The sequence below is a fragment of the Oryzias latipes genome, chromosome 21 (genome assembly GCF_002234675.1).
Source record: "Oryzias latipes chromosome 21, ASM223467v1".
NCBI classification, from domain to species: Eukaryota; Metazoa; Chordata; class Actinopteri; order Beloniformes; family Adrianichthyidae; genus Oryzias; species Oryzias latipes.
In genome coordinates, this window is record NC_019879.2 from 23,469,278 (window position 1) to 23,491,937 (window position 22,660).

At 37.3% G+C, this 22,660-nt stretch overlaps 1 protein-coding gene across 2 annotated transcripts in view; it reads right to left on the bottom strand.

Annotated features, from left to right (window-relative positions):
- The window catches only part of LOC101167256 (glypican-6), a 117,981-nt gene that overhangs the window by 45,288 nt on the left and 50,033 nt on the right, over nt 1-22,660 (bottom strand). For both annotated transcript variants that reach the window (XM_023950522.1, XM_023950523.1), the window contains exons 3-4: nt 18,862-19,253; nt 10,778-10,943 (exon numbers count right to left, since the gene is read on the bottom strand). In XM_023950522.1, the coding sequence (XP_023806290.1) occupies nt 10,778-10,943; nt 18,862-19,253 (558 nt within the window). The remainder of the gene's footprint in view (nt 1-10,777; nt 10,944-18,861; nt 19,254-22,660) is intronic.

Consider the following 22,660-nt stretch of genomic DNA (forward strand, 5'->3'; position numbering starts at 1 on the left):
CACCAGGAAATTACAACGTCGGCTGTCCTTCAACCATATAAACCCATTGGAACAACATCTGCAGATGACATGGCTTTGGTGAGCAACAGCTCTTTTGCCCTTACCCCTGGGGAGGACGCCACTGTCATTGACTGACTTGCATGCGTTTGCAGTTATTGTTTCCTCTTTTTTTTCCAGTAAACTTCCAATTAATGGGCAGCATTCTGTGAACATCCAGCTTTATTAGCAATCCGTTTTGTGCTTTACCATCTTGAAGGGTGTTGATTATTTGACGATTCAACAGCCTCTAAAATGAGCATGTCTGCTTCAAACAGAAAATATGAAAGGGAGCCCAGTAAAATCATCTAGGAAAGTGGCATCATGAATCTCCAATGTTAAAACGTTTTCAATTTTTTTTTTAACTTTTTCCGAAATAGAATTTGAAATGTTGTTTTAATTGCGGTAGCAGTTGTAGACATTAAAAAAGAAATGCGTGACAAATGTAACAGAATTCACTGACATGTTTTAAATCAAACTGACATGAAATGTTATACAAATGTTGATTTTTCAACTGAATTACTGAAATAACTCAACTTTTTTGTATTTTCCTTTTCTATTGCACAAAAATAACACTAAAAAATGCACACATTTTACCTTGAAGGTTTAAAAGGAGAACTGTTTGCCACAATTAATTATTTTACATGATTTCAAAGGAGGCATTGTGTCTTGTGAAATGAATATACGTGTCCAACAAAGGCAATTTTAAACAATGTAACCTAGTGAGAATAGTTTGAGGATTTATTTTTTATTTTTTTATTAATATTCATGCAAGTCTATGGTTCAGTACACAAAGTCCGTCAAGACACGCTTGCATGAGCTCAGAATGGAAGTAACTTGACTGGCTCATATAGAGCCTTGACTTTCGCCCCTATTGAATACCTTTGGGATGAAAGGGAACGAAGATTGAGCGGCAGGCCTTCTTGCCCAGCATCCCTGGCTGATTTCACAAATGTTCCACTGAATAAACAGGCGTACATTCCCGCAGAGACACTCCAGGCACCATCAGGCACTCTAAACAAGTGAAAACTCAGAAGGCTAAACCACAAACTTTAGTGGACCAAAACAATATCCAGTTGTATCAAAAGTTACCTCCTCTGCTAAGGTTTTTTGTTTCCATCATTTGTGTGAGTTAAAGAATCGGGGGGACACTGCTGCAGTCAGGAATGTCCCCTGTCCCAAGCAAACATCAGTGGATAAAAAAAAAAAATTAAAACAATTGTTGTAAAGTTTAGGCGTTTTGTGAACCAGCTGAATGGTTTAGAGTGTAAATCATCTGTTTTACTGCTGCATACTATTCCCACATCTGTGTTATTTTAGGACTTTATCACTCAGTCAATTGGCATCAACTTGATTTTTTCAACAAAAAGTCTAAAGGATAACCTCTAAAGTTGAGCAATACTTAGTTTGAAATGGAAAAAGCTTTCCAAAACAACATGGTTTGTTGCTTTTAGCTTTAGTCTAAGGCGGGGATTTTCACAGGTTTAGGCAGAGTTCTTTTTAAACCAAACAAAGACGTTGAAAGACGTTTCGGCATGCATCAAGTTTGTGCAGATAAAGAGGAAGCCTGGTTCATGCAAAAAGCTGACAGTTGTCTGGGTATAGTAGCTACTGAATAAATATGCTTTCTTAAAAGTATCGTCTCCAGCTCTTCTTCATATCCTCAACAAGCTACTCTTAACCAAAATAGAAGCTGAGCAATCATTCCACAGGGTACTGATTAAAAACAAGTGTCTTTAATCAGAGGGGTCCTTGGCTTTGCTGCAATAAGAATCATAGAATCAATATCACACCGCTGAATAATCACCAGATTACAGTACAACAATCACATCTCATAGAAAATATGTCAAGTTTAAGTAATTCACTACTTTGTTGGTATTACCATCTTTGATTGTCAAAACACCTCTAGATTTAAAGAAACAAAATTATTTCTGGTAATAATAATAATGTAAAAAAAGAACTGTTCCCAAAGAAAAAATGGACATGTTATTTTAGCATGCTAATATTCCCTAAAAAAAAAAAAAAAAGTGTTCTTTCCATCTTTTTTTAGAGCTCCTGTCAATTGGATTATCGTTCCCTTGTGCAGATTAAATGCCAATTCCATATCTGTTGCCTCTGACATTTTCTGCTCATTATAAGCTGAAAGATTTTCAATTAGCTCGAGTCTGAGAAAAGGAAAAAACATCGACTCTGCCACTAGTATCAATCTGTCAGGGCAGCTTTTTAATTTTGTGGAAAAACAGACCAATCAGTGTTACATACAATGGTTGAGATTCTGCAGGAATGCATTGTGTTAAATTCAAACTGAAGGCCTTAAACACTAAGAGTTTTTTCTATTAACATTTTCAGCAAACATTGTAAAAAAAAAAGTTTTGAAGTCTTGGCGGTGAAGTTGATACCATAACTGCCTGATTAATTTTTAGTTTCCATACCACCGGTGTTTATATAAAAATAAATAAATAAATAAAACACTCAGCTACTATGGGTATAAACTAAAAAGTGACATCTTTAGAAGCCAAAAGCTGTTTCTTAGACTACAATTCCCCTAACAACAAAACCTACTCATAGATAACACAAAAAGATGAGGATGCAAAAACATGCCAGTTTAAATCAAAGAATAGCCTTCTTTTACTGAATTTACAACACAAGTGTCATCCAGATAGTGATTTTTTAGAGCATAGCCAGAGGCTACTGGATGTGCACACACTGCTGCTTTCCATGGAAACAATTACAACTAGCTCTGAAAATATTAATGTCCTGTGCTTTTGTGCAACAAAAGAACAAAATATATTTTGTTAAAGGCTGAAAACATTCAAATAAAAGCCAGGTTGTATTTTTCTATGCTTTTGTCTGTATTATGTGAAGTCATGTAAATGTTTTCCAGGGCAGGTGGGTAATATATATTTATATAAAAAAAGTAATTAAATGACCTACAAGCAGGTTAACCTCATGCAAACAAACTAAAAATATATATTGAACAAACAGGGGTGTGGGGGGGGGGGTGTAAACAATAAAATCCCATGACCAAACAAGACTTTGAACAGCAGAAATGATTTGACATGAAAGCAAGTTGTACATGTAAACTTTGGTGTAATCAAACACCAATCAACGCCATCAGCCGTGGTGATTGCAAACTGAAACCAGGTGTTCACAAAATGACAAGAGAAAGCTGGAAACAAGCAGCAACAATGCAAAAAAATGAGAAAAGCTGATTCCTAAACAACAAATATGCAATGTTATGACCAGAAAACAGAAAGAAAGTGATCAGTAGTCTCTAAGCAGAGATGCAATTTAACTTATCTGTCAGATGCTGTTTTTCCTCCAAAAGCAAGAGATTAATTAGATAAGCAAACCAATTCTGACCTTTAATTTGAAAGCAAAGTGTATGGTGGCCCCCAGAAGTACAATGTCAAACTTAAATAAGCTGAATTTGCAGTTTTCTCCTGCTTAAATTTGAACTTATGTTGTTGAACCAACAGGGCATTCATTCCAGACAGTGATATCGTTAATCTCTATTTGAATCTTAATATTTTCAACTGCTACCTAATCATGCGTAACATTAATTAAGATTTTTTTTCTTTAATAAATAAAGTCTAAACAGAGCTTTAAAATGTCACAGTGAGCTCCTCCCATTTCACTTTTATTTTAGACTGAATAAATCACATAGTGGATTAAATTAACTCAGTTCTGGCAGAGACTAATCCAAATATCCCTTTTGCTTCTACTCCATAATTTTCTTAGAGATGCAATGATGAAAAAGATTATCTTGAAAAACTATTTTAAAAGCATAATACTTAATTTTGAGTACATTTGCTTCTGAAAATAATTTATGGTTGATTGCTAAGCACAATCTCTGCTTTTACAAGCATTGTGGAATTTATTGAGATTTAGAAAAAGGATGAAATTCTTAATTGCATAAATCATCTTAGGGTTGGGCATCAGATCAACGGCTGTCAATGTTTTCAGCCTCTGCAGGATATAACATAAGAGTAAAAGGAACATAAACTGAACAGGCTTTGACATTTGGGGTAACAAGATAATGCAGAAAAAAATAAAAATAAATTATTTTGAACCTTATTTTGACAGCAAAAGAAGACTTCTTTTTATAATGTAAAAAAAAAGAAACTTCTTACATATGTAAGTATTATTCAGTCCATGCATAAGTACTTTGTAGAACACCCTTTAGCTTGTTAAAATACTATAAAATATTTTCAGTAAGTGTAGAAAAGCTTCTTAAATGTCCCTGTTAGAATATTTTTCCCTTCCCAAAGAGCAAAGCCTCTGGCTTAGTGATGTTTGATGGCTTCTGTGCTCCAGATACTATTCAGACCTACAGTGTTGAGTCAGATGCCAGCTCGAAAGAAGAAAACGAAGACGTACATGGATCTAGTCGTCTACACTTGGATGCATCAGAATGGAGCGGGGCAGCAAGTGTCCTGCCAATTGTAGCTTGTATGTCCCAACTACAATCTTTTTCCAACAGCGTTTTTTCGTCTGCCCCTGATTCACAAAAATTTGAATAAAGAAATACAGTACTCCCCCCTTATTCGCGGGGGTAAGGGACCAGAGACATCTGCAAATAGGCAGAATCCGCAAAAAAGGGAGAACTCTACCCCCACAGCCAAAGATTCCTGTCACCGATCCTTTCTCATCAAAAACCCTTCTGAAATGTTCTGATGCTTTGTAAAACATTTATTAAAGAACATTGGAATATTGCTCAACATAAAAAGTTTTTTTTTTTTTTTTTACGTAGGGCAATAGACTGTACCGTAGCATAGTTTTTCACGCACATTAGGACTGCCACTCTGTGCCTTAAAACCAAGAGCCAATGCTACCTCAATCATCAGTTAATTGCGAAGGGCATCTTCTTCCATTGAAGGGCAGTTTCATGCATCATTCATTTATCCGGATGAAAATTATTTCTGCGATTATTAGGTCTGCACAATATACCGCAAATTTATCGTTATCGCAATATCCAGCTCTGCAATAGGCAAAAAGACGGCGAATATCGCAATAAATCTTAAAGCCAAAATGTGCTGGGTTGAGGCATTTAACGAATCAAATAAATCCCTTTATGCTCTGACCAATCAGATGGACGCCTTCCCATTGTTTACCATTCAGATGGAGGCCTATTATGTTAGATGTTTGTCACCTATGTCGATGAGGGTCATTTGGAATTTAATTTTAAACTGTTGCAATGAAATGGGAATGATGTTTTTGGTTATTTTTCTATTTGTTTATATACCCCAAATTATATCGTTATCGCAATATTAAGCCCTAATATCGCATATCGCAAGTTTTCCTCATATCGTGCAGCCCTAGCGATTATCTTCCTTGTCGTATCAGGATCTTTTCTGGACGCCATGCGCTTCATTTCCGCTCCTCTCCTCAGAAATTTCTGCAACACCTTCAGACGCAAAAGTCTCATACAAATCTCTTGAGTTGTCTTAGTTTTTGTGATAAACCAGAGGAGTCACGTGACTGAAAAAAAAATCTGAAAATACGTGAAACCGCAAATATTGAATCGGAAATATGCGGGGAAACATTGTACTCAGAAATGAAATTTTATGCTAAATTTTCTTTATATGTGGTCTTCATCATTTAAAAAAATGCCACAAGAACATGAAAAAAACACCTAAACACAATTTTATTGGAGTGGGTCTTTAGTGATGCATTTTCCATGTATCTGTTGAATAGAGGAGGAACACCTTGGTAACTATCACTTTCCAGCTTTACTAGTCTGTGAATATTTTTCAACTTGCTCCAGCACCAATGCATCGCCTCCTGTTGCTTTTTTTTTAATTTTATTCTCAACATTGTTTCCAAGTTGTGACACAATGATCCACCCCAAATCTGTACCCAGCCACTAGTGCAAAGTAATCTGAGCCTTAGTGGAAATGACAATACAGGAGTTGTACTATACAAGGTGAGAAAAAAAAAAGAGAGAAGTCCAGTCTCTGGAGGAAGCTCTGGGCTGCTGTTAAAATGCTTGGACACAGCCTCTGATTAGATGAGAATTAGATCATAGAACTACTCACACAATAGCAGCAAAGATTTGATAGAGAAAGATGTAAACAAAACTGGTCTACAGTCACAAAGGAGTTCCTACATTTGTTGGAAAACTCGAACTGGCCAAAATGTCTTCTAGAATAAAGATAATAAGGTGGTGTGGAATCCCACACAAACTGTCAGTGCAGACCTGTAGGGTCTGTTGCATTGTAGGATCCTGCTGTCTTGTTCAAATGCAGTTTCTTTTCTCCATTGCTAACAAGAACAAGAGAAAGTAAGGCAGAGAGACTCACAGTTGCTAAGATGTGAGGAACAATGTAGATGTGTTTGTGTTATGGTGGGTGATTAAGGTGCACAGTTGAGACTACAAGGGTTTGACAAGTAAACTGTGTAAGACAAGATAGGGTATATAATAGCTTTGGCTGAAGACAAGCCAAAATAATGTGGTCATTGTAGAGTTAAATATAAGGTGAAACCACTGGCCATGTGATAGCCATCAAAACTGGACTTTGGCTTAGTATGATTAATTCTATGGTCGTCCTTTTGAAATTGAAGGCTTAAAAGATCTAAGCTGGAGAAGGAGTCTTGTGTTAAAACATATAGAGTGGAGTTTTCAACATTATTGTTTTTAAACCATTTACTCAAATACTGTAGTCATAAAAGTTTTAAAACATTTTTTTATCACATGGTAATCGTACAACAAAATAACAATATATGTATTAAAAAATACGACACACATTCTTCATTTAGCATTTCATTGATTTCTAATGGGCTGCATGGTGGGGTAGTGGTTAGTAAGCCAAAAGGTCCTAGTTGCATGCGTGGGCACTCCGGTTTTCCCCTATTGTCCAAAAACATGCTAGATAGGTAAATTAGTGAGTAAACTGTCCCTGGGATTGTTAGTGTGTGTGTAGTTGTCTGTTTTGTATGACCCAACAAAGGAATAGTGAACTGTCCAGGGTTTACACCGCCTTTGTCCGGTAGTAGCTTCAGCATCACTGTGACTCCAAACAAGAATAACCGGGCTTAGAAGATTAATTTATTTTTTATTTTTAACGTGGCTCATAAACACCTTTATAAAATTTAAATTTGAACCTTAAACAATGAAGGTTCAAATAACTTATCCACATGCATGCCTGCATGGTCAAATGCTTTAAAGACACCTCCTACGGTAAGATGCTTTGTGGAATGTATGCCTTGAATGTATAGGTAGAATGGCCAAGTGTGCACTTCTTTAACATGCCATTTAACAGACAGGTATGAATATGGGTGAGTACATGATGGCAATTATGGGTTAAGGATGAATATGAACATGTACTGTGTGTGTGTGGAGTTCTGCTCATCTGTTCCTTGACCAGGTGTCCATCTCGTCTTGTACCAGTGATAGACCCAATTTGTTAAATATTTATCTGCAATATATTAGTTAAGTGAAGATAAACAAACAAATTAACTCAAAAAATATCAATAAGCAGTTGTATTTGTTTACTTAAAGGGCAAAATATGAACCTAAAATACAAGATTCTACCTTATCTTAAATAAACAAAAATGTGCACAGTTCTAAATGCATTAATCTTCTAGTGACAATATACAGTGGTATAATCCTATTTGTTCTAAAATCGTTCTGCATCGATGACACTAAACCTACATTTCCAGTCATATACCACTGACAACTATTCTCAGTCCCAAGGGAAACAATAGGCTCTGCAGCAGATGGTATGTTGCCACAGACGCATGATCTCTGCATCCCCGTGTCAGTGAAGGGCAAGAAAGCAAAAACTGTACTGATTGCTAAATTTAAATTAAACAAAAAATAATTTGCATTTCATCAAGTATTAATAACTTGAAAAAAATGGTATACATCTTGTAAAGTGTCTGAGCTTTCGAAACACATTGGTTTATTTAAAGAACGTAAATACGTTTTGATTATTTCTTGAAAAAATAAGTCTCTGCTCTAGTGTTTGTAGCATCCTCAACAATCACACTTCTGTGTAATCAAACTGTCCAATTACGAAGCAACACCAAATGACAAACAATTTCACATGTTTTTGTGCATGTGGGACAGACAACAGGTGGAAATAATAGGCGATCAGCAAGTCACCTCCAATAAAGGTGTAATTCTGCAAGTGGTGACCACAGACATCTTTTCCATCCTTATGTTTTCTAGCTAATGTTTTGGTGATGTTTGAATGCCAACAGTGTTGTCATTCCAATGGAACCATAAGACAGCATTTACAACCCACACAAGTGGCGGACGGCACATCATCGTGAGCTGTGGCAAGAAGGCTTGCTGTGTCTGACAGTGTAGTGTCCAGAGGATGGAGGTGCTACTAGGAGACATGGCAGTACATCAGGAGATGTAGAGGAGGCAGTAGGAGAGCAACAACCCTGCAACAGGAACATAGCTTCCTTTGTGCAAGGAGAAACAGGAGGACACTGCCAGGGCCCTGCAAAATCATCTCCAGCAGACAACAAATATGCACATGTATGCTCAAACTGTATAAAAAAGACTGCATGGGGATGATATGAGGGCCTGACGTCCTCAGGTGGGAGTTGTGCTTTCAAGCCAATACCGTGCAAGACACTAACATTGGCAAATTCGTCACTGGTGCCCAGATGAAAGCAGGTTCACACTGAGCATATGTGACAGACGTGACAGAGTCTGGAGACACAGCGGAGAACGTTCTGCTGTCTGAAACATCGTCCAACACGACTGTTTTGGCAGTGGGTCAGTAATGGTTTGGGGTGGTATTTGTTTGGATGGCCTCACAGCCTCTCCATGTGCTCACCAGAGATAGCCTGACTGTCATTCGGTACCAAGATAAGATTCTCAGACCCCTTGTGAGATGCTAGAGCGATTGGCCCTGGGTTCCATGCAAGACAATGCTAGACCTCATGTGGCTGGAGTTTGTCAGCAGTTTATGATTGACAACGGTATTGATGTGATGGACTGGCCCGCCCGTTTTTCAGACCTAAATCCATATGAGCACATCTAGGATGCTTTGGTCCAAGTATGGGAGGAGAATCCCCGGAGACCATCCATACCTCATCAGAAGCATACCCAGGTGTTGCAGGGAAGTCATACTGGCATGAGGTCACACACACAAGTGAGTCTCATTATGACTTGTTTCAAAGACATTACATCGAAGTTGGATCAGCCTGTAGAATGTTTTCCCACTTTCATTTAGGGTATGATTCCACACACTGACCTCCATAGGTCAATAAATGTGTTCCCTTTGTTTTTTTTTGAGGGGTGTAACACAGTGTGCACTGAAACCTCATTAAATTTGAAAGTTGAAAAAACTGAAGTCATAACATATATGCCGGTTAAACAAAAAAAAAGAAAGAAAAGAACACTACAAAAATCGTTTATTTTTCCGTTAAGGTAGAACAATCACACTCCTGCTCATATAAGCTTCACAGTTTTTTTCTATACTAAACAGGTCTTTCTGATATTACAGATTACCCAAGTGTGTTCAAATATTTAGCAAATATATAACATTTCTTTTTTGTTATGTCAAGTCTTTGCATCTCAGTGGACAAGTTTTGTCTTCTTATGAAGCTTGACATTCCTTGCAGGGTAGTTATCCCCTATTACCAGTCACCAGTTATCCCGGCAGGAGAGCAGAATCCCATGAATAAAATCTTTTCATGCATCAAATCCAAATGGAAGAAAACATGAGGGAAAACAGAGCTCAAGAAATAAGATGCTGTAAAGACAAAATTACATCAGGATGCAGCCCAAGATAACGTTTTTTTTTCTTAAAACAGTACTGTGATTCATTAGATATTTCATTTACATGCATGTCATATTCTAAATAAGGCACACTTCTGGCTAAGATTATATGTTAAAATCAGTCTTAACATGTGTTGCAGGAAAAGGAACATCTATGTTTATATGTGTCTGCACATAATATGAAAAACACTATCGTTGGCCGATGACTTTTTCTTTCAGATTAATATAAAGTAAAAAACAAAACACTTTCCATCTGCATAGAAATCAATCATGGTCCTGCTGTTCGCTGATTACATTGTTTGATGTCAAACATCAGAAATGTGTGTTCATTCTTTAAGCTTTTTAGCCAACTCTTTATGCCCAAGGTATCCAAGAGAATTTTTATTAAAGTTAGAAGAAATACAGAGATAATTTTTCAGTCATGTCTATTAGCCGATGGATGAAAACTATGAAACTATGAAAAAACACCATGATAACCAACCTGCCTGTTCTGATGTTCAGCCAAACAGTCACTGATGTGTGTAATTTCAACGTGATATTTTTACTCTAGTGACTTTTTTTAAAATATAAGAATCAGAACAAACTAATTACGTAATTTAAAATCGAAACAACAATAAAAACAGAATACTTGATTTGTTGAGTCGATATTTTCTTGCCAATGTTAGCATGGACACACTTTAGTTTGCAGCTTTACAAATATATTTTCAGAATTTTCTTGTTAACATTGCAATGTCACAAACTGCATAATTATATTTCCTGGGATTGTTCAAAAGCATTTTCTGCAGTTTTATGGTTGATAATTAAAATGTTAAAAAAGAGAATTAAAAAGAAAAAGTATCTCCTTAATGCTTAATTCTCATCCCATAAAGTGAGTTATACCAGTGTTAGGGTCACACAGCATAGCAATAATACAGGACAACATACATGTGATGTGAAAGAAAACACCAGGTTGGTCGATATGTGAAAGAAGGGAAATCATCAATATTTTCTGAAACTTACCAATGTATTGATTCCACTCTGGGTTTAGATCTGCTTGATTGGCCAGGCAGCCCTTCATCACATTAAGGCAGTAGTTCTTGCAGGGTTTGACCGCTGGCATGCCCTGACAAAACGGGCAGTACACCATTTTTGTCAGAACCCGTAGACAAGCTGGAGTTCCATTTACCTGCAGGGGAGCACAGTGTAACAGCATCCGTCAGTGTGTGAGCAGCGCGTACCACATCTGAGACTAATTTATTCATAGATTTTAAAAAACACATAACACCAAGCATTTCTGGTGACTAAATACAAGCTATCAAATCACTGTTACACATCTTTAAGTAATTTAAATCTATTATTGTTCAAGCCAAAGATTTTTAAGAAGTGAAGTCCAGCCATCCATCTATTCATTTTCTTAACTCGCTATATCTCTGTCGGGGTCACGGAGCGGCCAGAGCCTAACCTGGGTACTGATGGACAAAGGCAAGGCACATCCTGAACAGGTTGCCAGCCTGTCGGAGGGTGGGATCTGACGCTGAAACAATCATTTGCAGGTAGGGTGTAAAGCTGTACATTCTCCATGCAGTTGTGTGCTCAGACCTACCGTAAATCAGAACAACTTAAAAACGTTTTGGATGATGCAAGTGGCTCAAATGTGTGTTTGAGACGATTGATCAACCCTTTTAACACCGGAGCTTTAGCTCCAGTGTTTACTCTCTTTTGACTACCATAACTCTTCATCTGTTTACTCAATTAACATAATTCTAGCGATAACCAAAGCAGAGGAAAGGAGCCTTGTGCCGATATGCAACACTTTACAGAGGCAAAGCGCTTATGCGTTTCCAATGAAATGTCTATGTAAACAAGCGTTTCTGGCATTTGCATTCAAAACTCTTGCATTCATGCATTGCTACGCAAGTTTTTAAGTCCATTTGTGGGCTCTACATACAAATAGCACCGCGTTTTAATGAGCACTGAAAAGTAAACCAGTTGAACTTGGACCAATCATGGTCTCGGATTTGGTAGTGACATTTAAGTAGCATCCATTTAAAAACACAGAAGTGCCAACTGTTTGAAAATCAATCGTGGAGGATAAATTCATAATTGGATAAATAAACAATAATTAAATGACATGACACCAAGTATTTCATATATCGGAATAGAGCTCTGAAAGACGAAGCCTGGAGCGAGATTCGCAAGATTTCCACTGCTTTGAGATTTTGCACAAAGCATCTTCGTACATGCGCTAGTATCTGGTTGCCACCGTCCAGTGTGAACACCATAAACAGTTTAGCTCCTTCTTGAACGCGCCACACATGACCCATTTGTACGTAACTTTATGTAGGTGTCGCCAAAAGTAAAATAATGTATGAGTTTTTAGTGGCATTGGTAAGTTTAGTGTTAACACTTAATCAAAATTATTTACAAAGACATATTTTTAGTTTTATTACATTGAGCAATCAGATGACAGTTCTTTAATATTTTTTTCTTTTTCATTCTCTTCTTTTCTTCCCAGCTACACGATGAAACATCAAGGCTCAATCAATAATTTGTTTAAATATGCCTCTTGAGCCTTTACTGCAACAGGGTTTGCAAAGCAGGAGCTTCAGGATTTAGTCAGTAAAGAACAACATTGCTAAAAACACAGTTTTCCTCAGCATACTTCTCATAATTGCTGTCTTTTTCTTTATTTGTCACAGTGGGGTGGAACTGTGAAGAGCTGCTATGGACCAAGGCAAGAATATTTCACACATTCTTTGAGAAACATTACTCGAGCATGCTTTAGATACTTTTTAGAAAGCATCTAAACCCAGATGGAAAAATCTGGGTAGACTTAAAAAACACGATTGTAAGTACTTATTAACTTTAAAACTTTAACCTTTAAATAGAGGAAAAACCTACGAAAAAAGTCTAAAAGACCAAAAATATATACATTTGTGAGAAAAAACATTTTTAAGGGTTTAGGGATCCAATGCCCCAAAATCTATACATATTATCCTTAAAAAAAAGTAAAGGTCTATCACAACATAGAGTTTGTAAAAAAGTGGAAATGCTGGAAAAAAGCCAACCAATGTCACAGGTTTTAGAGCCGGACTAGTGTGGGATTTTTCTCTCTGGTACCTTCAAACTGATAGACAGAAAATATAATATAAAATAATGCTGCTGATGCAAAAAATCTGCTCACATCACATGAAAACAAAGATTCTTGAATTCCTTCAAATTTAGACAGAAAAAACACAGTTAGATTATTCGTTTTTTGTTCACTGCTCCATAGCCACTTTAGTAGGTACGCATGTCTGACTGCTCATTAACATCAGCCAATCACATGGCAGCAACTCAATGCATTCAGACTTGTAAGACGATCTGCTGCAGTTCAAGCCGAGGATCAGAATGGGAAACAAAGGTGATTGGAGTGACTTTGAACGTGGCATGGTTGTTGGTGCCAGACGGGCTGGTCTGAGTATTTCAGAAACTGCAGATCTACTGGGATTTTCACCCACAACCATCTTTAGGGTTTACAGGGAATGGTCCGAAAATGAGAAAATATCCACGGACCAGCAGTTCTGTGGGCAGAAATGCATTGTTGATGCCGGAGGTCAGAGGAGAATGGCCAGACTGGTTCTAGCTTGGCCCCTTAGCATGAATTGATCATGGTTCCAACGCCACAGCCTACCATGTCCATCCCTTTATGACCACAGTGTACCATCTTCTGATGCTATCTCCAGGAGTGGCACCGTGTCATAAAGCTGGAATCAACTTAGACTGGTTTCTTGACCATGACAATAAGTCCACTGGACTCAAATCGCCTCAACAGTCACCAGATCTCAACCCAGTAGAGCACCTTTGGTGGAACGGAAGATTGACATCATGGATGTACAGTCAACAAATCCTCATGATGCTATCATGTCAATATGGACCAAACTCTCTTTGGAATGTTTCCAGTACATTTTTGAATCCAATCCATGAAGGATTAAGACAGTTCTGAAGGCAAAATGGGGCCCAACTTGTTACTAGCAAGGTGTAAGTGTAAATAAACTGGCCATAAGAATATTGACATATTTACAACATTTTTGGTTAACAAGGAATTCAGACAAACTCTAAATGTTATTGCTTAAATGTAAAAGAAGAAGGGCATAACTGTTGCAATTTGGTATCAATGTTCACCTCTCCACATATCCAGCATTGAGTCAAGTGGATTCCAGAAAAAAAACACTTATTAGGATCACAAACCTGGACGAGAACCAGGCTGACATGCTGAAGGCTGAAGATTGCCTCCTTGTTGTTGCCGCAGCTGCACGTCTGTCTTAGTCACTTTGACAGTTCCTGCAACACAAGGGTGTGGAACTGTGACGACCCAGAGCTTGGTTTCTCTTTTGTGGCTGTGGTTTGTGTTCTGTGCTCGGCCTTTTAAGAAAAGATGCGGGAGGAGCTGCTGATCATGGTGATGAGACCTGCATGTGGCAAATCCACTGGCTGGATTTTTCAATGAGTGAGATGTCAGTAAAGAGCTGACATAGATTCAGAGCTTCAGCTGATCTTTGTAGATGATAACAAGAATCGTGCGGGAAGATATGCAAAACATTCAAGATTCAAGATTCAAAAGGTTTATTATCATATTCACAGTTAGGAAACGGGTTTCCCTGTACAATGAAATGCTTACTGTCTGCTCCGAATGCCATAGGTTAAATAAAATAAAATAATGATAGGAGTAGGATCTATAGGATAACTGAAAAAGACAGACATCTTTGAGGGGCTGCAGTCAATTGGCTCCTCTGTTTTTTAGGTTAAAGTAGCAAAATCGCACAATTACCATTCCTAATTATGAATTTATTTTAAGCAACATATTAACATCATATTTTTGTACATAGATTTTTTTACAATAATTTTGACAATACCAGATGATTGGTCTCATTAGAAGTTTGGGGTTGACTGTGTTTTCATAAATGCCAGTATTCTAATTTAATTCTAAATAATCTTCTATTACAGATAAAAAAAATAAAGCCTTTATGACCATCAAATATATTTATCATTTTGTGGTATGCTGAATATTTTTTTTCTCCCTATAATTATAGTAAGTAAACACCATATTAGATATAACCGGTCATTTTTCAGGAGGCATGGCTGGAAAGCAAAAATGTAATATGCTTTTATGGTGTCAATATTCTCTATAAACTCATTGGGTTGGATTCAAGTGAATTCATGAGACTCATTAGCACTCCGATCGTGTCCAGATCAGCACACTTTGGACAAAGTAAACAGAGCTAAAACATACAGACCGAAGGAAAAGCCTCTGCAGGAGCTTCACTCCCATGTTTGACCCAATTCCGTCTCTGTCATTTAGAAACAACTCGTGTGAACGAGACAGTGTCTTATTTGAGACGAAACGGGAATATTGACGTTTATGTAAATGCAGTCACTGTTTGAGTTAAGTGGCCCCACACACGTAGACATATTTTAAAGAAACCCAAGGGCTTCATTATATGTCAGACACAGCTCAAACATCAAAGATTTCAAAGTCAGAGATTTGTAGCATTCATATTTAATTTGGCCTTGTGGTCAATACGTTTTCTCAGCCACAAAGAAGGATTTTGTTCTCTCCATTTTTGAGCCCTGAATCATATAATGGTAAATATCAAACACTTAGTGGATGAATTTTACAAAAAAATAAAATAAAAAGTTAAAATCTCCATCCATTATTAATTGCATCCTTTTAATTTATTTTTGTTGTAATTTTTTATTTTTATTTCTGGTGTCGTTTTTTTCGTTTTCTGCTTCAATGCAGACTTTCTCTTTGACACGTGTTTGTTGGTTTGGTAAATGACAGTGATACTCCTCACATCTGTCTACTTTTCATGCTTATTTTAGGATGCGTGGCTGTCCTTCTATGTTAGAATTCTTTTGGTTTCTATATTTGAGTCATGTTTTTTTTTCTTTTTCCTGTTCCATTTGGCTGCCTGTTAATCATTCACACCTGGCCTGAGTTTAATTATCACACCTGCTGCCTGTTTTCTCATCCTCTGTGTTATTATCTCCTGATATTGAGCTGCTATCTGCCAGGCTTTTACTTAAGCAGAATTTCTATGCACTTCTAGTTTCCTGTCAGTGGTCTAGCTTTTATTAACCAGATTTCTTTTTCTTGTTAATTTAATATATCTATTTTTACTTAATGGAGGTCATGTGCCTGCTCTCTGTCTGGATTGAAATTGAACTTTCAAGTCACGCAAAAACACTTAAAAATAAAAAAAAAGAAGTTAGAATTCTGTTATGAGGGCAGATGCGTGCTTCTAAGAAGACAGATCTAAGACGGGCTCCCATGCAACACCTCCCTGCTTCTGAGGGCTTTCATGGTAGTTGACTCCTGCGATCACGACACCAAACTGCCTTAAAATGGTTAGTTGTGCCTCAGAAGGACCTTCACGGCCAATTTTAGTGGCGCCTTTTGACAGAAAAAAATGGTCACAAAAAAACTATTCTCAGGCAAGGCCAATGGATGAGCAGAGACTGTTTTTCCGAACAGGTCAGTGAAGGTTTTAACGACACAGATTTATCAACCATTATCGTAAATATAAACATGATCAGCGGACAGCAATATTAGGATAATTATGAGCAGTGGGCTCTGAGCCAAATAAAGCATCTGTCGTGTGATGAGCAGTGTAGCAGATCTGGCTCTTAATATTATGGGAGCAGTCTGCTAAAATGTTAGCAGTAACGGCTAATGCGGCACTAAACCATCAACCAGCTCCTGGACAAAACTGAGAAACAGAGATACAAAACAATTTGTATTATTACGAACTTTATAAAGAAATCTTTGTTTTACAAAATAATATTAAATTAAGTACATCTGTATTGGCATCTATATACATTGCAGTAGTGATTGGAATGTTCCGATCTGATCATGTGAATGGAAATCAGGCCCGATCACCACATTTCAGACTTGGATGTTGCATCCTGATCAGGAATTGGATATATATTTTTAATTTAATTATGATTTCCTTCTATATTTTCTAAGCTTAGTATTAAGATTGATTAGAAGTCAGCATATAAGGAACGGATTATGACATTTTACTGCAGTGAAGCACAGTGGAATACAGCACTAGTTTTGAGCAGGAGGCGCACAAAAATCAATTGGTTATGATTGGGAGATTCACAGATTCGGACTTCCAAGCCCCATAAGTCTTTAATAAACGTTTAAAACTGAAACAAAGTGTCTATATTTGTTTGTCTTAACTCAAACAATGACCTACAAAGGCGTCTGAAAAGAAAAAAGACTTTTTTTTGTGTCTGAGAACGGGTCTCTTTCTTCTGCAAACAGAGAGACAGCAGTGAGACGGTCACCAAGAGAGATATGAATCCCATATGATCAAAAATGTTCAATAGTTCTGAAAACACAAAAACGACAGTCACCAAACATTCTCAAATGACTAATTATCACCTATTTTTACTAGTTAATAGTTAACAACTTATTTCCTAGTTGATAGTTGCACTATTTTTATTCGATTGATCAAGTTACATCACAGAAGTGAACTGTTTAAATGTAAAATGATATAATACAGTGAAATCGAGGACAACTGGATCTGCTTTTTTCAGTTTGTTCATTTTTTTGAATGTGTTACAAAACTATCAGGTTGAGACTCGATGTGAGCAGATACTCAAAATCAAATGACTTGGAATTGGCTCGTGACCAAAAAAAACTCATTTGGGACATCTTTAGTACTTACTTAGTTAAAATCTATTAATCTTAATAAATATATTTATTCTATATATATAAATAATAAATATATACTTTATTGGGGGATTTAATGACTGTTCCAAATAAGAGGTAACTGTGAACAATATCTTTGTCTCTATGTATTAAAGGAAAATGTCATGAAAATCAAGCATAGATAAGATGTTGATCCAAATAATTTACTGAGATGAAGCTTTTAATTTTCCAAAAAGGTTGCGTTTAATTCCTTAAATCTCTGCTGAGGTTTAACTCTTCTGCTAACATAACTGATCACTCAGCCTGTACCAGCAGTGATGAACGTCACATTTAAAAGCACTGCAAAGCTGACACCGCTCTCAGGGTGTCCTCTTTCATTACGCTTACACTCAACCTGTCACGATGAGTTTATACCCGGGGGATCAAAGGGCTGCAGCCCCCGACACATGACCTGGATCTCCCTGAAATGTCAAGAGGTGAAGCGGGGACATGCCAGCTTGTACTGTAAGAGACACGGGTGTAACCCAGTAAACACTTACTAACAACACATCCTCTGTGACTGCTTACTAAACGAGCCAAGTCTCTATAATTGGTGTGAGGGAGGCTGCAGTGAAGACATTTCTCATCTTCTCTGGCTGAGGTGTGGTGATGATGAATAAATGTGGGATTTGATGGAGGAGAACGGCATCCTCTGCTCCTTTTGCTCCGCATGTCTGATTGATGAAGCTTACTGTATTTTCATTGGCTTCTGGTTTCTTTGAACAGCGGCTGCATAAATATTTATCACAGGGCTGATAATTGAATCAAACTGATTACATGAGAGACACAAGCACACAGAGTGGCTCTCTGTGAACTGAATCTGTGTACATCTCAGCCTCCAAGATGCAAAGTGGGAACGGCTTTGTTTTTGTCAGTGTGACTAAATCCAAGCCTTAGCCTTTTTGCTTTCGCTTTAATCCAACTTTCAACATGATCAGAGCTACACGCTCTCCAAGAGAGAGACACTCAAGAAGCTGCAGAAACATTACATTGCATCCAATAGAAAAGCTGCAGCATGATTAATGGCTTGTGGTTCCTGGGTGAACTAATACAAGTCAAGGGAGCAATAAACAGTGAGAAAAGTGATGTCTTTTCTCCTCTTTCATTGTCAGGGCACCAGAGCAGCCCACGTATCACTGTGCACTTTTTATTAGATGGAGTCTAAATGAGCCACTGTGAACCCCAAATATCCAGAAGACATGCAGCCATAGAGTCGGCATCAGTCATAGTGTCAGGGAGAAACCAAGAAGAAGATGAGTGTGAACTGCTGACACACAAGCGTCAGCTAGAATTCGATTTGTCAGTTAAATCAACTGATGATTTAACACTATTTTGGTACATTTAAAAAGTAAAGTGTTTTTACCTTGGACACTCTCTTCGCTACCTCTCGGCCAACATAGAGCCCCTGGACAAATGTGCGTGCAGCGATGAAAGCTCGGGTAACCTGAACCTTGAGTTTCTTGGGCACATCTCCAAAGGGCTTGAGTTGATCAGCGTACTTGATGATACACTCCAGATAGTCCTCTGTGATGACATACTGGGAGTTAAGCAGCATGAACATGCGCTCCAGAAGCTGCGACCAAAAGTCATTAAGCATTTCCTCCAGATTAACGTTCCCTCCTGTGTAATAGCGCTTCAGCTCAGCAAACAGGTTCACAAAAACCTCTGCGTTCTGCAAGTAAGGCTTGCCGTAAGTCTTCTGAAACATCTCATGCAGCGATCTCTCCGTGTTCTCCAGCAGCTCCAGGAAGAATTCTGAAGGAAAAAAAGAGGGAAAAAACTGTAACGTGTCATAAATTTCTTTTTAATAGAAATAGGCATGAAAAATCTTTCCTTTAAGGTTTGAAAATAGATATTTAAAAATGTAAGGGATTTTTTTTGTTCATTACAGCACCTTCAGGCCATTTTTAGCGCTAACTTAAGCAACAAAAACATTTGTAATACAGTTATGCTCAAATACACTGCCTTGTATGTCCATTTATAACCTTACTTTTAAAATATAACTCTCCAAAAGAATCCATATGGTGCATGTTCCTTCTCCTACAGGCAAAGTACTTTTTACAAAAGAGTGTGAGAAAGTTCACAAGTTACACAAACTTCAAACCACAGTTGGACTTTGAATACAAACAAAAAAAAGCAAACAGACCAATACAATGGAGCATAGAGAAAGAAAGTATGCAATTTTTTTGTCTGCATCTTTATATTATTCTCCTCCTTGATTATATTCACAAGACTCCTCAACATTCTATTTGTATTTGGTAAACCTCAGCAGGGTCCTTTGCTCTGAACAAAAAGATCTGATAAGTAATTTTCCAATAAGACATTTTTTTTTTTTTACTATACATTTAATGTCCGACTGAGGCCACAAAATAAAACATTTAGTTTTCACTACCTCTTTCCAATTTCGATTCTAGGAAAATGAGATTGGTCTTTGCGGTTCTTTGTGCTCTCTGTTTGTTTATGGGGAGGTGCAAACATAATTTTCTTTCAATATTCAAACTAATCAGAAGTTGAATTTCTACATGTGTTCATGGTTAAAGGGGGGAAAAAAGGGAGTTATAAAATTTGTAACACCACTATACCAAACAACAGTGACTTTTCCATCTCACAGTCATGGTAAATATATCCTGTAGAGTTAGATTGCAGCACCAAGGCAGGATATGGTGGGGGGCAAGAAGTGCACAGGATGCTTCAGATGTATAGCAGTAAATAATATATTTCGTAATGTCTTTTTATATTTATAGAAAATAACTAAAGAGGCTTATCCTGGTCCTGTGACATTGCTTCACTTGGATTTAATGTCTGTTAGAAATACTTTTGTGATTGCAAAACACATGATTTTTCTTTGTTTTGCTTTTTTTGAAATCCCTACTGTACCCTTTCCCTTTTCTATTTTATCTGACACCATGCACAAACGTCCTGGGTCAGAGGAGAGGAACAGAAAACGTTGAGAGGAGAACTGTACGTCTGCAGAATTCAACCTTTCCTCTAGTTATGTAAGTGAAGGTAACTTCTACAAAGATGGACAACAAAATGCACACTCAAAGCAGTGTCCTGCAAAAATCGGAAACTCAACATGACAACAAAACAACATGGATAAATGTTAACTGAACTGAAAAACTGAGAGAAAAAAATAAGCAGGATAACAGAAAGTTAGAAGGTGATGAGCAAGACTAACATGGAGCAGCTGTGGAGATTAACACCAACCAGGTGTGAACAAATGACAAGACGTCAATAGAAAAAAAATTGACTGAAACCAGCCAGAGTTTTAGTAAATATAACTCTGTGGCGACACAAGGACAAGAGAACATGTAATGATGATGTGATAGGTACCCAGAACAATGGAGAAAATTCAAAGAACAAATAGGAAAGCTGAATATAAGCTGGAATGTAATTTTTTTTTTCTGAAGAAAATAAGGTTGCTAGGAAAGATCTAGGTCAAGGGGTGCTCATTACGTCGATCGCAATCGATCGGTCAATCTTCAAGGACATGAGGATAGATCACAGGCCAGCAAACATAAATAACAAAAAAATATACATAGTTCTAAAAATCTTCACAGAGAAGTATGTGACTTGATTGACATGCAGACACTGAGTGCAAATTATCAGAAAGTCGCTACACGGCATGCCAAGTCCCCGGTAGAAGACCACTACGGCCCACTGGAGTGTTTATTGAGGCCCGGATTGCCCCGTATGCCCCCTGGATCTGGAGGCGCCCCTTCTGACACAGCTGCCATGCTCCCCCCATTGCACGGTTTACAGCAGAGCCTGAAATATGATAGCCACTGCTTTCTGTTTTTGTTATAAAACGCCTCATCTGCTAATGCAAAAGGATCTCCTCACAAAGATTTGTGTACTCTTACTGTGTAGTTTTTGAATTATCAGTACATTAACAATATTATACACTAATTGTTCATAATACAATGTGTATTGAACAGTATTTTAGTCTCAAAATACTTACATGCCAAAAAAGTGTAGACACCCCTGATCGAGGCGGTGGTAGAGAAAGAGTTGAGAGAGAATTTTTTTTTTTTTTAACAAGAACAAAAACACACCACACTCCAGGACTGGGTTATGCATCTTTGTGAGATATCGTGTCTTAAAGTATTTCCTTTTTATATTAAAAGTCAGATTAGACGTTCAGTTTTTCATGGAACTGTATGAATGTGCATCTGAATTCTCTTCATGAAGAGACAAAGTTTAATTTATTAGCATAGCAGCATCATTTCTCCTTAGTTTTAATACCTGTCAAAACTTAATCCAATCTATGTTTTTATTAGCATAATCACTTTTAAACTGTATGTCAGCTCGCCTAAATTTAGAATATGGAAAATGAATTTTGGTTTTTGTTTTCTAATTTATAAAGTTAACATGTTGTATACTTTTTAAAAAAATGTATTTTTATATTACATTTTTTAAGTATGGATGTTTCTTTTCTGACTCAACATCCTCATTTAAAGTGATTGTTTTTTTGTTTTGTTTTTTGTAATGGACATAAAGCTGTTAAGCTGGTGAAGGACATTTTTTCTGTGAGGTTTGCAGTCCTTTTCCTTTTTTAGACATAACATCTTTGTTTTGACCTCTTTGACTCATCATAAAATAGATAATATTTCTGACCATCTGCTACCCATAATATTCATGCTTGCATTCCAAATCCAGTCTATATTTAAACATGTTGCAGAAATCCTCCGTTTTGCCGCAGACGTGCTCAAGCAGGATCAGTCATCCTGAAGAACAATGGGTTTAGTCATTTTAGACTTCATTTCTAAAAGAAAAATTATTTCCAATGATCAAAGAAGCAAAGACATTTTTGTTTTTGTCACCAACCTCCTTCTTTTAAGCGTATACGGGAGACTGGACTAATTCAAATGCCAACAATAGTAGATTCTGATATAGTTTTCTAAATGTTGGGAAGAACTGATCAGATTGGAGCTGCATGCATAAAGCTGTCCGTGAGGTTATTCTGCAGCGTGAACCATTCGGACACTCTCTTGGTCCGGTGGCATCTGGTACTGAGATGTTGGCAGCTGACCCTCTCCACCCTGTTGGCCTTTGATTCAGTCTTATTCCAGTTTTGAACGGCTGTTCAATATAGGAACTCTTTTTAGTGCTCATCATCCTAATTCTGAGCTGCTTATGCCTTTTTATTTATTTTATAAACA